This window comes from Taudactylus pleione, unplaced genomic scaffold, assembly GCF_031769625.1.
Source record: "Taudactylus pleione unplaced genomic scaffold, aTauple2 ptg000484l, whole genome shotgun sequence".
Classification (NCBI taxonomy): Eukaryota; Metazoa; Chordata; class Amphibia; order Anura; family Myobatrachidae; genus Taudactylus; species Taudactylus pleione.
Window position 1 is genome coordinate 1,406,693 of NW_028284886.1, and position 16,787 is coordinate 1,423,479.

Here is a 16,787-nt window from a genome sequence, read left to right on the forward strand (position 1 = left end):
TGCACAGGACACACAGTGACATTGGTGTGAGTGATGGGTGAATAGTATAGGTTACATAGCAGTCTGTGCACAGGACACACTGTGACATTGGTGTGAGTGGTGGGTGAATAGGAGAGGCTACATAGCAGTCTGTGCACAGGGCACACTGACATTGGTGTGAGTGGTGAGTGAAAAGGATAAGTTACATAGCATTCTGTGCACAGGGCACACAGTGACATTGGTGTGAGTGGTGGGTGAATAGGATAGGTTACATAGCAGTCTGTGCACAGGACACACAGTGCCATTTTTGTGAGTGATGGGAGAATAGTATAGGTTACATAGCAGTCTGTGCACAGGGCACACAGTGACATTGGTGTGAGTGGTGGGTGAATAGGATAGGTTACATAGCAGTCTGTGCACAGGTCACACAGTGACATTGGTGTGAGTGATGGGTGAATAGTATAGGTTACATAGCAGTCTGTGCACAGGGCACACAGTGACATTGGTGTGAGTGGTGGGTGAATAGGATAGGTTACATAGCAGTCTGTGCACAGGACACACAGTGACATTTCTGTGAGTGGTGGGTGAATAGGAGAGGCTACATAGCAGTCTGTGCACAGGACACACAGTGACATTGGTGTGAGTGGTGGGTGAATAGTATAGGTTACATAGCAGTCTGTGCACAGGACACACAGTGACATTGGTGTGAGTGGTGGGTGAATAGGAGAGGCTACATAGCAGTCTGTGCACAGGGCACACAGTGACATTGGTGTGAGTGGTGGGTGAATAGGAGAGGTTACATAGCAGTGTGTGCACAGGGCACACAGTGACATTGGTGTGAGTGGTGGGTGAATAGGAGAGGTTACATAGCAGTCTGTGCACAGGGCACACAGTGACATTGGTGTGAGTGGTGGGTGAATAGGATAGGTTACATAGCAGTCTGTGCACAGGGCACACAGTGACATTGGTGTGAGTGGTAGGTGAATAGGAGAGGTTACATAGCAGTCTGTGCACAGGGCACACTGACATTGGTGTGAGTGGTGAGTGAAAAGGATAGGTTACATAGCATTCTGTGCACAGGGCACACAGTGACATTGGTGTGAGTGGTGGGTGAGTAGGAGAGGTTACATAGCAGTCTGTGCACAGAGCACACAGTGACATGGGTGTGAGTGGTGGATGAATAGGAGAGGTTACATAGCAGTCTGTGCACAGGGCACACAGTGACATAGGTGTGAGAGGCGGATGAATAGGAGAGGTTACATAGCAGTCTGTGCACAGGGCACACAGTGACATAGGTGTGAGAGGCGGGTGAATAGGAGAAGCTACATAGCATTCTGTGCACAGGGCACACAGTGACATTGGTGTGAGTGGTGGGTGAATAGGAGAGGTTACATAGCAGTCTGTGCACAGAGCACACAGTGACATTGGTGTGAGTGGTGGGTGAATAGGAGAGGTTACATAGCAGTCTGTGCACAGGGCACACAGTGACATTGATGTGAGTGGTGGGTGAATAGGAGAGGTTACATAGCAGTCTGTGCACAGGGCACACAGTGACATTGGTGTGAGTGGTGGGAGAATAGGAGAGGCTACATAGCAGTCTGTGCACAGGGAACACAGTGACATAGGTGTGAAAGGTGGGTGAGTAGGATAGGTTACATAGCAGTCTGTGCACAGGGCACACAGTGACATTGATGTGAGTGGTGGGTGAATAGGAGAGGTTACATAGCAGTCTGTGCATAGGGCACACAGTGACATTGGTGTGAGTGGTGGATGAATAGTATAGGTTACATAGCAGTGTGTGCACAGGGCACACAGTGACATTGGTGTGAGAGGTGGGTGAATAGGATAGGTTACATAGCAGTCTGTGCACAGGGCACACAGTGACATTGGTGTGAGAGGTGGGTGAATAGGATAGGTTACATAGCAGTCTGTGCACAGGGCACACAGTGACATTGGTGTGAGAGGTGGGTGAATAGGATAGGTTACATAGCAGTCTGTGCACAGGACACACAGTGACATTGGTGTGAGTGGTGGGTGAATAGTATAGGTTACATAGCAGTCTGTGCACAGGGCACAGAGTGACATGGGTGTGAGTGGTGGGTGAATAGGAGAGGTTACATAGCAGTTTGTGCACAGGGCACACAGTGACATTGGTGTGAGTGGAGGGTAAAGGCGCAGCTGTCACCATTCTGTATAGCGTTGCTGGTTTATGTGGGCCACTCTCGCGACTACTAGAATACCGCAAATAAAAAAAAAGTTAGCAAAGGCAATTTGATCGTGGGTGAAGCCGCGGGAAACAGCTAGTATTTTATATATATATATATATATATGTCTATATGGTTTTTACAGCGCCAGTGGTATGTGATGTACCTAAAATTATAATTTACTAAAAAAGATGCAATTAATTCAAAGCCTATCCCCCCACAAAAACGGGGTGTCAGCTCAACCTAATCGGTATAAGTCGTGGTCAGTGACTTCTAAAACAATGTGAGAACAGTGTGATTAAGTCAGAGCGCCTTAAAGTGCTTTGTGGTGCAAAGAATGTGCAAGACAACGCTAATTAAATAGATAGAATGAGAACTAAGTCTAATAAATAGATCTAGACCATAATTAAGTGAATATAAAAATACAAATTTAATAAAGACAACCAACATAAAAACATGAATAGAAGGACATACATGACATTTAAAAAAATAATGCAATAAAAAATGAATAAAAATAAATACAGAGCTTGTAAATGAATAAAGAGCGTATCTTATTTCAGGTATATAGGAGGATAGAGTCAGGTAGGGTGCAGGCTCCCAACACATTTCGTCAACAGCGGACTTCTTCTCCTTGAAGAAGTCCGCTGTTCACGAAACACGTTGGGTGCCTGCACCCTACCTGACTCTATCCTCCTATATACATGAAATAAGATAAGCTCTTTATTCATTTACAAGCTCTGTATTTATTTTTATTCATTTTTTATTGCATTCATTATTTTTTAAAATGTCATTTATGTCCTTCTATTCATGTTTTTATGTTGGTTGTCTTTATTAAATTTGTATTTTTATATTCACTTATTTATGGTCTAGATCTATTTATTAAGGGGCACATCCACTAGACGATCTACTCCCTGTCCAATCTCTAAACGATTTTCCCTTGATTTTTTCCCTTGAAATTTTATCTTACAGTCTAAACGATTTGCAAACAATTTGCAAACTATCTTTAATAGATCAAGTGAAATTGACCTGCATGTGCAGTCGACTGACGATACGATCAAACGACCAACGGGAGCACGCATCGTTGATCGTTAACGACCAAACACTGCACGATTTATAAAGATTTTTAAACGATTGAACGATAACGACGTCGTTATCGTTCAATCACCTGCTAAAATCGTTTAGTGGATGCCCCCTTTTAGACTTAGTTCTCATTCTATCTATTTAATAAGCGTTGTTTTACATTCTTTGCACCACAAAGCACTTTAAGGCGCCCTGACTTAATCACACTGTTCTCATATATATGTATATATATATATATATAAACAACTGAACCTCTTTACCATGTCAGCATGCTTTTATTCATAGAGTTGCTGATAGCTAGTCTTGGGAGGTACATTCTATGGGAGATATTCCCACCTATCTCCCAGCTCTTGTTTTTACAGTAAGTGACCTGCCTAAACCAGGGGTGGGCAGCGTGATGAATGGTGATTGGTATCTCAGAGGGTGGCAGCATAAACCAGGGGTGGGCAGCGTGATGAGTGGTGATTGGTATCTCAGAGGGTGGCAGCATAATACTTTGCACATGATGGTTGCAGGGATGGATATGATTTGGGAGCAAAGCAAAAAAAGCATGTAACTTTATATCTGGAATAAACCAGTTTGCAAAGCAAGGTTCAAATATTTTTTATTTTTTTCCTTGTAGGGTAAATACTGGATGCTGTTGCATGTAGCCCAGAAATGCTGGACAGCTTTATTTTTACACTGTAATTTAGATCTGAGTTAGGACGTGCCCCTTCCATATCTACATCTCTCTGCACATATTACATTTCCCCCACCTGCAATGCCGCATGGTTTTACCAAAATGCACAGGGCCTGATTCAGACCCACTCGTAAGCGGCTGTCCGCTCGCAAGTGGGTCGATGTTCTGCACTGCGCATGCGCACGACGGAGGGAGCTCCGTCATGCGCATGCGCGAGACGCGCCGAGCGAAGGACTTTCCTTCGCTCAGAGTGTCTGATCAAAGGGGGCGTGCTGTCGATGTTGATTGACAGCACGTCCCCTTTGGTGGGCGTGCCGGGGGCGTGCCTCCCAGACGGAGGCGTTCCCAAGGGAACGCCTACCGTCAGAAGCCGGCCCCACTGACATCACTAGTGATGTCAGTGGGAGTGATTTTGGCTCTGATAGAGCCAAAATCACTCCTGGCCTTGCGGTTGAGAAACTCAACCGCAGGCTTCTGCTCGCAGTGGCGATGGTCGCGATGGTCAAGACCATCGCGACCATCATCCTGCACGCTCGTATATGCTGTGGGTGGTGACCCACAGCTATACGAGCATCCAGGAGGACGCTCCATATTTATGGAGGAGGGCCCTGATTCAGAGCGAGCGCTCTGGTCAGAGCATCCGGCTCTGAATCAGGGCCACAGTTACTTGTTTTTGTTCCCCTTTGCTCCGATGAGATTGGAGCATCTGCATGAAAAGTTTTTACATCCCAAAAAGAAGTTTATCCTACAGCTGTTGTCAGCGGGATCAGTATGTCAGGGTTGACGACATTTAGCTCCGTCTCTCCTTCCGAGAAGGAGCTGTCGGGCTTCCAAACGGGGGCGTGTCGGGGCAAAAAGGGGGTGTGGCCAGGCAAATGTCACGTCATTGGGGGCGAGGCATGGGGTGTGAGAGCGTGATCGCATCATCGTGCCCCCTCTTTACAATTCCGAGATTAATGGCATTGTGGAGCAGGGGGACGCAGCGTCACTGGCTCCTGCAGCGTGAATTTTACCGGACGTCCTGAGTAACCTGAGGATTATTGCAGATTTCCGATGTTCGTGAAATCGATCCAATGCTGCGTCCTCGGATTCAGCAGCAGATCACAGAAGCCGACAGTGGGCGTCGTAACACTTGAGTCGCTTCCTGCGTTTCTTTGTACAATGACGCAGCGGCTGTGCCTTTAGCATCCACTTCTTAATCAGCCCCACAGACAGTTGCAAGCTGAACCTTATACCAAATATTCACAAATGTCAGCTTTTATATCCAATATTAATATTTTTACGCTGGAAGACCGGCAGTGAAGATCCCGACACGTAAGTATTTTCTATATTCACAACCTACCCCCCCCCAACCCTCCCTTAGGGGTGCCTAACCCTAACCTCCACCCAAGTGCCTAACCCTAACCCCCCCCTATAAGTGCTTAAACCTAACCCCTCCTTCCCCGCAACCTAAACCTAAGTCTCCCGTTGGGGTGCCTAACCCTAACCTCCCTATAAGTGCTTGAACCTAATCCCCCCTTCCCCGCAGCCTAAACCTAAGTCTCCCGGTGGGGTGCCTAACCCTAACCCCCCCTATAAGTGCTTAAACCTAACCCCTCCTTCCCCGCAACCTAAACCTAAGTCTCCCGGTGGGGTGCCTAACCCTAACCTCCCCCGAGGTGCCTAACCCCCTTTCCCCTAGCCTGACCCTAACCCTCCCGGGGGGGTGCCTAACCCTAACCCCCCTATAAGTGCTTGAACCTAATCCCCCCTTCCCTGCAGCCTAAACCTAAGTCTCCCGGGGGGGGGGTGCCTAACCCTAACCTCCCCCGGGGGTGCCAAACCCCCCCTTCCCCTAGCTTAACCCTAACCTCCCGAGGGGTGCCTAACCCTAGGTCCCCCCCGGGTGCCCCTAACCTAACCCTCCCCCCGTGGCTGTCTGCACCCGTCGCCATGGCTTACCTCATACTTACCTACTTTGCTGGGCAGCTTTCCGGGAGCAGCAGGAGGGGACCTGCTGCTCTCCTCTTCGGGGGCGGGACCAGACGATAGACGGCATTAGGCCCCGCCCCCTTTACAGAAACCCCCGTGATTCGCGGGTCCGTGAGGGGGCGGGGCTAAATGACGCGATTTGCCTAATTTAGCCCCGCCCCTTCCCGACGGACCCGATAATTTCAGGTCAGATCTCCCCATCCTGCCCACTTCACTAGGAAGTGGGCGGGATGCGGGAGATATGCCTACTCTTCTGGGATCGCGGGGGGTTACCCAAAAAATCGGGAGCCTCCCACGATTCCCGGGGGAGTAGGCATGTATGGCTTACCTTCGATCTGTATGCCGGATGTCGGGCTCCTGGCGTAGGTAAAATGACAGGCATCGGGATTTTCGACACCTGTTATTAGACCCCTGCCAGGATTAGACAGTCGGGAAGCCAGCGGTCGGCATTTCAACCGTCGGCTTTCTGACTGCATTCCTTTATAATATTATTTTCAGTTCGTCTGTATTCTTGTTATGCAGAAAAGTTGATCCATTTATCATTTGTGCAACCAGAATAGTGATGCTTTAGAATAAATTGTGCAATTCATTTGCAATATGCACAGGGCCTGATTCTGAGTGGGATGCAGCTCCATTCGCGGCCGCAGATAGCGAGCTTTACCATACTGCGCCTGTGCAGAGCGAATTCATGAACTTTTGCATATCTACAAGCGATTTGTCTGACTGATCATTTTCCCTGAAACGGACGTTACTGGGTGACTACAATACAGTCACGCACAAGAGATCTCTTTCGTGTCGTGCGGGGCAGTGACTAGGGTGTGCGAACAGTGCCCTTGCACTGGGCGCAGGGCCCTGGGGTTGGCACTGTCACTGCCCTATGGCACCTGTATTTGGTTTGCAGTAACACTGCTGCAGAGCTGACCTGCAGCTTCTAGAGCCTAAGGACAATCCGGCCAATGCTCTACTTCCTAGTGCCAGCGGCACCGCCCCCTAGGCGTGACGTCATGGTGATGATGTCACAGGTTTGAGGGATGGGACTGGCCAGTGCCAATAATAATGATGATGATTGCGGCTATGGACAGGGAAATAGTGGGTACAGCGACTTCCCCCTAGAAGCTGCACGGACCCTCACATAAGCCCTATGGAAACTCGCTTTAGCATAAGGTGATAAATCTGGCTTGTGCACCATCACGCAAACACCGCCACTTTGCATCCAACTCACAATCGGGCCTACAATGCACGAGTCTTATTTTCACTAAACTTCTATTTAAAATTTAAATACAACATTTTAAAAATTTACATTTTTTTTTACAATAAACAATTATTTGTTGTAAGTCTGTGTTACATAAACTGCTGAAGATTCTTTGTTAAAATTCATGATAATCAATGTCATTATTCCAGACAGGTCTTGTATTATAACTCACGCTGTGAATTTGTGACTTTTTTTTTATTACTTTTCAAAAACTCTGTTTTTTTTATTTATTTTTGACAGTTGTTTATTTACAGTATTACATCGAGCTAAGACTTTCAGCACCTTATTGCTTTTCTCTTTTAAGTTACCATTCTTGGTGGGATATTGTCTGCCTATTCCCTTCACATTCAGGACACCACATGATCAGATTGAACCATGGGTCACCCTGTACAGACAATTGCGTGTCCTCTACTCCATCATACCATCAGTCATTGGAGTTATTTTACATTTATCTGCCAGTCATTGAGAGGCAAGACAACAACGCACATTGTCAACCATGACTACAGCTTCCTCCTTAATTTAAGAGGGCTGATTTTTGACTACACTTCAAGAGCTGTTTGGCCATGGGTGGCGTTGTACCATGTTACTTATTTCTAGATATTTTTTTTATCAGTAATTTTTTACCTCATCCAGGAAATATCCATGTTACTGGCGGAAGGGGGGATTTTGTCAAGAAGTTCAGATTTCCACTTAGCTTCTGTCCTCCCCAACCCCCTTTTACCGTCACTGGGAGCACAACACAATGTCCCTCAGGGTTTTTCTCAGCTCTTGACTCCGAAAGGCGTAGATTATAGGGTCAATAATAGAGTTAAATATGATGAGGACATAACTGATATTGAAGTACTTGAAATATTCAAGGCAGAAAGAGTGCTTGGGACAGGACACAATTAGGGCAAGATGGAGAAAAAAGGGTCCCCAACAAAGGAAGAAGATGCCAAGTAGCATGGTTAGGGTGATGGCTCCTCTAAGTTTCGCTGCTGCTTGATGTGGTGAGAGTCTTCTTCTCAGACCTTTTTGTTGGGACGAGATTCTCTGGGAATGACGCCTCGCCAGTATGAACATGTGGATGTACAGCCCCAACATTAAGACCAACATGAAGATGAAAAACCCAATGAGACACAAGATGACCACATTGCTGGTAGAGAATATGATGAAGGTGATACTGCAAGCTGTGCTGGCCAACCAGATTCCGACGATGGCACTGACCACCCTGCGCTGGGTTATAATGTTGTGGTATCTCAGGGCATAGAAGATGGTGACATAACGGTCCACTGCGATAGCTCCAAGGAATGAGAGGGATGTCACCAATGAGCAGAGGATCATTGTATCCACAACGTTGTCCATCATCTTGACCATTGGCTCATAGTACTTTATGACGGCATGGCTCAACAGGATCAGGATTATGGTCTCTATGAGGTTGCTGATACTTACCAACATATCTGATGCAGCCAGGCAGCAGATAAAATAGTACATAGGTGAGTGCAGATTATGATTCTTTGCAATAGCCACCACTACTAGGATGTTCTCCAGCAAGCTGAGCAGACACAGGAATAGAAAGACTCCTTTAGGCACTTCGATATGAATGATGTTTGTCTCATTGGGTTTCTGCTCTACAGCGTTGGGGAGACTAAAGTTTGTGGTGTTGATGTAGGACTGTAGAATGGTCACGGTCATTCTGAGCTGCTGGCTGGGGGACAAAATAACAGAGATTAGGCAAAATAATGTTCCCTGCTGTGCAATATTATGATATGAGTTTAATGTTGAACTGTTAATGCAGTGGTTCTCAAACTCGGTACTCAGGACGCCACACAGGTCATGTTTTCCAGGTCACTCAGTAGGAGCACAGGTGTAATCATTACTCACTGACACATTTTCCAGGTCACCCAGCAGGTGCACAGGTGTAATCATTACTGGTTGACACATTTTCCATGTCACCCAGCAGGTGCACAGGTGGACTCATTACTGGCTGACACATTATCCAGGTCACCCACCAGGTGCACAGGTGGACTCATTACTGGCTAACACATTATCCAGGTCACCCAGCAGGTGCACAGGTGGACTCATTACTCACGGACACATTATAAATGATCCATAGGTGGAGCTAATTATTTCACTTGTGATTCTGTGAGGAGACCTGGAAAACATGCACTGTTTGGGGTCCTGAGTACCGAGTTTGCAAACCTGTGCATTAATGTATATTACAACATACACACGCGTGTGTACGTATTGGACCTAATTTGGAGTTAGGATTAAATCTGGCTAGAACAAGTAACATGTGATTAGAGATGGATGGCTATTAACGGGTTAGCTATTAAGACATGACAAGCCGGGATCCATTATATCAGAGATTCCCAAACACCGCCATTGCAGTCCAGGTTTTAAGGATATCTATGCTTGATGGTTAAATCAAATTGACTTAGGTACTAAATAAGTCATCTGTGCTTTTATATCCTTAAAAATGGACTGTGATGGTGGAGTTTGGGACCCTCTGTATTGTATGCTGTCACAAAAGAGTTACAATATGCACTTATAGTGGGACTTTAAGTCACTGCCCTATGGCACCTGGTTTGCAGTAAAACTGCTGCGCCGTGCGCACTCTAGCCCTTCCTGCACCAGGTGTCAGTGCAGGGAGACTTGAAAAAGTCTCTAGATAAAGAGATGAAACGCGTTGACAAGTGGGCTATCTCGTTCTTTGTAGCAGAAAACAGCCGACTGGACTCTAACCAACTTCCTGCGTTAACCACAGTTATCCGAAACACCAATCATTGCTCCTCTCTGTGGCATGGCTCAGAGATTTGGATACACCAAAAGGAATCGAGTACACCACTGAGCTAGAAACAGCTCGCTCCCAAAGCAGCACCCCGGTGTCACTTACCGGTTCCCGGACATCTATACGAGACGGGCGCGGTGTGGACACAGTCTGGACCTGACAGCGTCTTTAGGAGAGGCAAGGGGAGTGTGTCGATGACCCTGATCGGTCTGCAGCTTGCTCACAGAGCCTGTTGGTATTTGCTAGGAGAGGTGAGCAACGTGTGCCCTTAGCCGCAGGTACTTTTAACTTTGACCGGCTTTTGAGACGATATACTTACAGGGACCACCCGGGATGAGAGCCAGCTTTGGCAAGTATCTGTGCTGGGATGCTAGCACAGACACAAAAATACTTTTTCAATTATACATATAACGGGCTTCTACAAAACAACTTTAAATCAACCCTAATTGTTTTGTTTTATTTTTCATAGCTGTCTTGTTTATTTTATTATTATATGTCAAGTTTCTATTAAACACTGTATTTTTTATATACTGCTAGCATTCATGGATTGATCATGTATCCTTTTTGCATGTGAGAAGTACTGAATATCAAATTTATTGTGTTATTATATTGTGTAAATTTTCTATATATTTAAATAATTATATAAAGTATATCATCTTCTCCAAAAAGGGAGCCAAGTAGTCACGATATAGTGAAGCGAGTCACAGAAAAAACATCTTGCACCAAGCAGCTGTGTAGGAGGTGGCCATGGTGCTGAAACAGCATGAGAGTATCTGAAACTGAGTCAATCAGAGATAGCAATGTGCCTTGTTGCTTAGCAGCAGCCTAGAGATGGGAGGGAGTCAGGACTGAGTAGGGTCACGTCTGAGGCAGACTGAGAGTGAGAGAGCCTCCAACGAACCCATGAAGATGCCCTGACGCAGACACAGGAGCCGGGGGAGGCATAGCTATCAGGAATTTAATAAAAACAAACAATGGAACACCAATAAATGATTTTCATTCGATGGTGGCAAACATCTGACCATCACCATCAAATGGTAAAAGCACTACCATAGGAACAAAAATATTGATGGTTAGAAACCATAGAATTCCAATGTCCATCTCTATGCTGAACCTAGAGGTGGACTCTGGCCACCACCCATCCAATAAGTAGTGCTCCCATAAAAATGTGTTGCTTAGCAACAGTCTAGAGAGGTGAGGGACTCAGGGACTGAGCAGGGTCACTTCTGAGGCAGACAGAGAATGAGCTTCGAACAAACCCATGAAGATGCCCTGATGCAGGTACAGTAGCCAGGGGAGGCATAGCTATTAGGAATTTACTAAAAACAAACAACCATCGGAGCACATTTGAATGATTTTCTTTCGATGGCAGCAAACATTGGACCCTTACCATCAAATGGTAAAAACTTTCATTTCTAGCGTGATATTTCCGCTCAGCCACACGCACTCGGTAAACAGGAGGCACCTCCCATGGAAGTCAGCGCTGTTCTCGAACAGAGGCACCACTGTGAGGAAATTCAACTGGAAGCCAAGGAAATACAGGGTACATTGTGCAAAGAGGACATTGCTCGTCGCCATGTTCAGCTGGGGAGGGGTGTGCATGGAGGCTGCGGAAATATGCATAGGTGTCCCAGCCCTAGGAACATGCTGCTGATAATTCTTAGGGTAGCTGCAATACAAATCTCTCATCCATGATCCTCCTGCCTTTCCAAGCACATCCCAGTGGCCTGGACCCAGCCACCTGCAGGGCGGCAGCAGTGGGGTTGTGGTGAGATGCAGGGTGCAGGAGTGACAAGCAGGGGCCTGTGGTGAGATGCAAGGGCTGTGGTGAAATACAGGAGAGTGTTGTGAGATGCAGAAGTATAAAGCAGGAGGCTTTGGTGAGATGCAGGGGACTGGGGTGACATGGCGTAGGTTGTTATGAGATGCAGGGGACTGTGGTGACATGGCGTAGGTTGTTATGAGATGCAGGGGACTGGTAATATGGCGTAGTTGCTATGAGATGCAGGGGACTGTGGTGACATGGCATAGGTTGCTATGAGATGCAGGGGACTGTGGTGACATGGCGTAGGTTACTATGAGATGCAGGGGACTGTGGTGACATGGCGTAGGTTGCTATGAGATGCAGGGGACTGTGGGCCTGATTCAGAGCTGGACGCTATTTGCGCTCGCTCGTTCAGAAAAAAGGGGTGGCTATTCAAATGAACCGTTCGCTCTTTGCGGTCTGTTCACACCTCTAGGTCTGAACGAGCGAACCAAACATGCGGTTTTTTGGAAAACTACGCCCCCCGGCCGCTCGCATCCTACGTCATGTCCGCTACTTATTAGATTAATCGAGTACATCGACCAGCGTATGAACTGCTCGCTATTCTTGTGGTTGGTTTTTCCTACCACAATCATGCGAGCAGTTCTGACAATAAAATAACCCAGTGACGTGGTCAATGACGCTGTGTATTAATTATGCATACCCATAAAACGCCCGTTTTGACCTTTAAGCACGCCTGCGTTCGGATCTCCACTCCCCGATTTCAAGCACCTTCCCCTGTTACCACCCACATACGCCTCCTCATGTCACTCAAAATAGCAGGCATTCACTATTTAGCGAACAAACGATTTTCGGCCGCACTGACTGGTTTGCGCATGCGTATTACGATCCGTACGCATGCGCAGTTGTGCAAACATCGCTCAGAACGAACGAGCGGCCGCTTACGAGCGGCTCTGAATCAGGCCCTGTGGTGACATGGCGTAGGTTGTTATGAGATGTAGGGGGCTGGGATGACATGGCATAGGTTGTTATGAGATGTAGGGGGCTGGGGTGACATGGCGTAGGTTGCTATGAGATGCAAGGGGCTGGGATGACATGGCGTAGGTTGCTATGAGATGTAGGGGGCTGTGGTGACATGGCGTAGGTTGTTATGAGATGCAGGGGGCTGTGGTGACATGGTGTAGGTTGCTATGAGATGCAGCGGGCTGTGGAGACATGGCGTAGGTTGTTATGAGATGCAGGGGGCTGTGGTGACATAGCGTAGGTTGCTATCAGATGCAGGGGCGGTGGTGACATGGCGTAGGTTGCTATGAGATGCAAGGGGCAGTGGTGACATGGCTTAGGTTGTTATGAGATGCAGGGGGCTGGGGTGACATGGCGTAGGTTGCTATGAGATGCAGGGGACTGTGATGACATGGCGTAGGTTGCTATGAGATGCAGGGGACTGTGGTGACATGGCGTAGGTTGCTATGAGATGCAGGGGACTGTGATGACATGGCGTAGGTTGCTATGAGATGCAGGGGACTGTGGTGACAAGGCGTAGGTAGCTATGAGATGCAGGGGGCTGGGGTGACATGGCGTAGGTTGTTATGAGATGCAGGGGGCTGGGGTGACATGGCATATGTTGCTATGAGATGCAGGGCACTGGGGTGACATGGCGTAGGTTGCTATGAGATGCAGGCGGCTGGGGTGACATGGCGTAGGTTGCTATGAGATGCAGGGGGCTAGGGTGACATGGCGTAGGTTGCTATGAGATGCAGGGGGCTGGGGTGACATGGCGAAGGTTGCTATGAGATGCAGGTGGCTGGGGTGACATGGCGTAGGTTGCTATGAGATGCAGGTGGCTGGGGTGACATGGCGTAGATTGCTATGAATGAGGTGCAGGGGACTGTGGTGACATGGCGTAGATTGCTATGAGATGCAGGGGACTGTGGTGACATGGCGTAGGTTGCTATGAGATGCAGGGAGCTGTGGTGACATGGCGTAGGTTGCTATGAGATACAGGGGCTGGGGTGACATGGCGTAGGTTGCTATGAGATGCAGGGGGCTGGGGTGACATGGCGTAGGTTGCTATGAGATGCAGGGAACTGTGGTGGCAGGAGGCAGGGGTGACAAGGCATAGGTTGCTATGAGATGCAGGGGACTGTGGTGACATGGCGTAGGTTGTTATGAGATGCAGGGGACTGTGGTGACATGGCGTAGGTTGTTATGAGATGCAGGGGACTGTGGTGACATGGCGAAGGTTGTTATGAGATGCAGGGTGCTGGGGTGACATGGCATAGGTTGCTATGAGATGCAGGGGACTGGGGTGACATGGTGTAGGTTGCTATGAGATGCAGGGGGATGTGGTGACATGGTGTAGGTTGCTATGAGATGCAGGGGGCTGGGGTGACATGGCGTAGGTTGCTATGAGATGCAGGGGGCTGGGGTGACATGATCTAGGTTGCTATGAGATGCAGGGGGCTGGGGTGACATGGCGTAGGTTGCTATGAGATGCAGGGGGCTGGGGTGACATGGCATAGGCTGCTATGAGATGCAGGGGGCTGGGGTGACATGACATAGGTTGCTATGAGATGCAGGGGGCTGGGGTGACATGGCGTAGGTTGTTATGAGATGCAGGGGGCTGGGGTGACATGGCATAGATTGCTATTAATGAGATGCAGGGGACTGTGGTGACATGGCGTAGGTTGCTATGAGATGCAGGGGACTGGGGTGACATGGCGTAGGTTGCTATGAGATGCAGGGAACTGGGGTGATATGGCGTAGGTTGCTATGAGATGCAGGGAGCTGTGGTGATATGGCGTAATTTGCTATGAGATGCAGGGGGCTGTGGTGACAAGGCGTAGGTTGCTATGAGATGCAGGGGACTGGGGTGACATGGCTTAGGTTGCTATGAGATGCAGGGGGCTGTGGTTACATGGCGTAGGTTGCTATGAGATACAGGGGGCTGTGGTGACATGGCCTAGGTTGCTATGAGATGCAGGGGGCAGTGGTGACATGGCGTAGGTTGCTATGAGATGCAGGGGGCTGGGGTGACATGGCGTAGGTTGCTATGAGATGCAGGGGGCAGGGGTGACATGGCGTAGGTTGCTATGAGATGCAGGGGGCTGTGGTGACATGGCGTAGGTTGCTTTGAGATACAAGGGGCTGTGGTGACATGGCCTAGGTTGGCATGAGATGCAGGGGGCTGTGGTGACATGGCGTAGGTTGCTATGAGATGCAGGGGGCTGGGGTGACATCGCGTAGGTTGCTATGAGATGCAGGGGGCTGGGGTGATATGAGGTAGGTTGCTATGAGATGCAGGGGACTGGGGAGACATGGTGTAGGTTGCTATGAGATGCAGGGGGCTGTGGTGACATGGTGTAGGTTGCTATGAGATGCAGGTGGCTGGGGTGACATGGCGTAGGTTGCTATGAGATGCAGAGGGCTGTGGTGACATGGCGTAGGTTGCTATGAGATGCAGGGGACTGGGGTGACATGGCGTAGGTTGCTATGAGATGCAGTGGACTGTGGTGACATGGTGTAGGTTGCTATGAGATGCAGGGGGCTGGGGTGACATGGCGTAGGTTGCTATGAGATGCAGGGGACTGGGGTGACATGGCGTAGGTTGCTATGAGATGCAGTGGACTGTGGTGACATGGTGTAGGTTGCTATGAGATGCAGGGGGCTGGGGTGACATGGCGTAGGTTGCTATGAGATGCAGAGGGCTGTGGTGACATGGCGTAGGTTGCTATGAGATGCAGGGGACTGGGGTGACATGGCGTAGGTTGCTATGAGATGCAGTGGACTGTGGTGACATGGTGTAGGTTGCTATGAGATGCAGGGGGCTGGGGTGACATGGCGTAGGTTGTTATGAAATGCAAGGGGCTGGGGTGACATGGCATAGGTTGTTATGAGATGCAGGGGACTGTGGTGACAGGGCATAGGTTGCTATGAGATGCAGGGGCTGTGGTGACATGTTGTACATTGCTAAGAGATGCAGGGGGCTGTGCTGACATGTGTTATGTTCTGGGTTGTTTGGGGACCCGGGGTGGTAGCAGAAGCGATCACAGAAGTGGGTTTGAATAAAAAACTAGGTTTTTTAATATGTGCTTGAGTAGACATAAACTATGGCAGTAAATAAAAGTCCAGGAATATATAAATGTGAACAAGAGTTCTGTGGTGGGAGCAATGGGTTAATGTCCAGGTAGAAACAATTACAGCTGTCCAGGTGTGCAGGTAGTGAGACTGAAAATGATCAAGCAGGTATGCAGGAAATAATAAGCCAGGTATGCAGGTAGTGAACTAAGGCAAATGAGCAGGATGTCAGCAGGCTCAGGCACTCAGGTATGGGCAAGGTATATGGAGGAGGTAGTGGAATCCAGCAGGGTTTGGAGCAGGTTAGGAAAAGCAGGCTTAAGCAATGAATCCAATAAACAGGTTTAAGCACAGGAACACTCTCTCTCACGTCTCGCAGAGAAACACATTGCACTGGCAATGCAAGGGAGCTCTGAACTCCCTTAAATCCACAGTGCTCAGCCGTGAATGGTCAGAGAGCAGCATGTGACACAACAGGATAGGGCAACTAGGTCACCTGACCAGAGACAAGATGGCGGCACCCATGCCAGAACGGAATGGAAGCACCCCCAGGCCTAACCAGACCAGAGTGACAGTATGCCCCCACAGAACGAGGCACAGCCAATGCTCTTTGCCAGGCACCACCGCCACCGCCAGACGCCCATCACCATAGCGTCCTCACAGGTATTAACCGTCGACTACCATGCCGAGAGACCCTGGTCGTGACAACATGATGTAGGTTGTTATGAGATGCAGGGGGCTGTGGTGACCTGGTGTAGGTTGTTATGAGATGCAGGGGACTGTGGTGACACGGTGTAGGTTGCTATGAGATGCAGGGGACTGTGGTGACACGGTGTAGGTTGCTATGAGATGCAGGGGGCTGTGGTGACATCGTGTAGGTTGCTATGAGATGCAGGGGGCTGTGGTGACATGGTGTAGGTTGTTATGAGATGCAGGGGGCTGTGGTGACATGGCGTAGGTTGTTATGAGATGCAGGGGACTGTGGTGACATGGCGTAGGTTGTTATGAGA

General features: G+C 48.6%; 1 protein-coding gene across 1 annotated transcript in view; it reads right to left on the reverse strand.

The window, feature by feature from the left end:
- Positions 1-7,410: 7,410 nt before the first annotated feature.
- Positions 7,411-16,787, reverse strand: part of MC1R (melanocortin 1 receptor) — a 33,218-nt gene continuing 23,841 nt past the window's right edge. Inside the window, exon 2 of the mRNA XM_088449416.1 lies at positions 7,411-8,852. Coding sequence (XP_088305542.1) covers positions 7,889-8,839 — 951 coding nt within the window. The 5' untranslated portion in view covers positions 8,840-8,852 and the 3' untranslated portion in view covers positions 7,411-7,888. The remainder of the gene's footprint in view (positions 8,853-16,787) is intronic.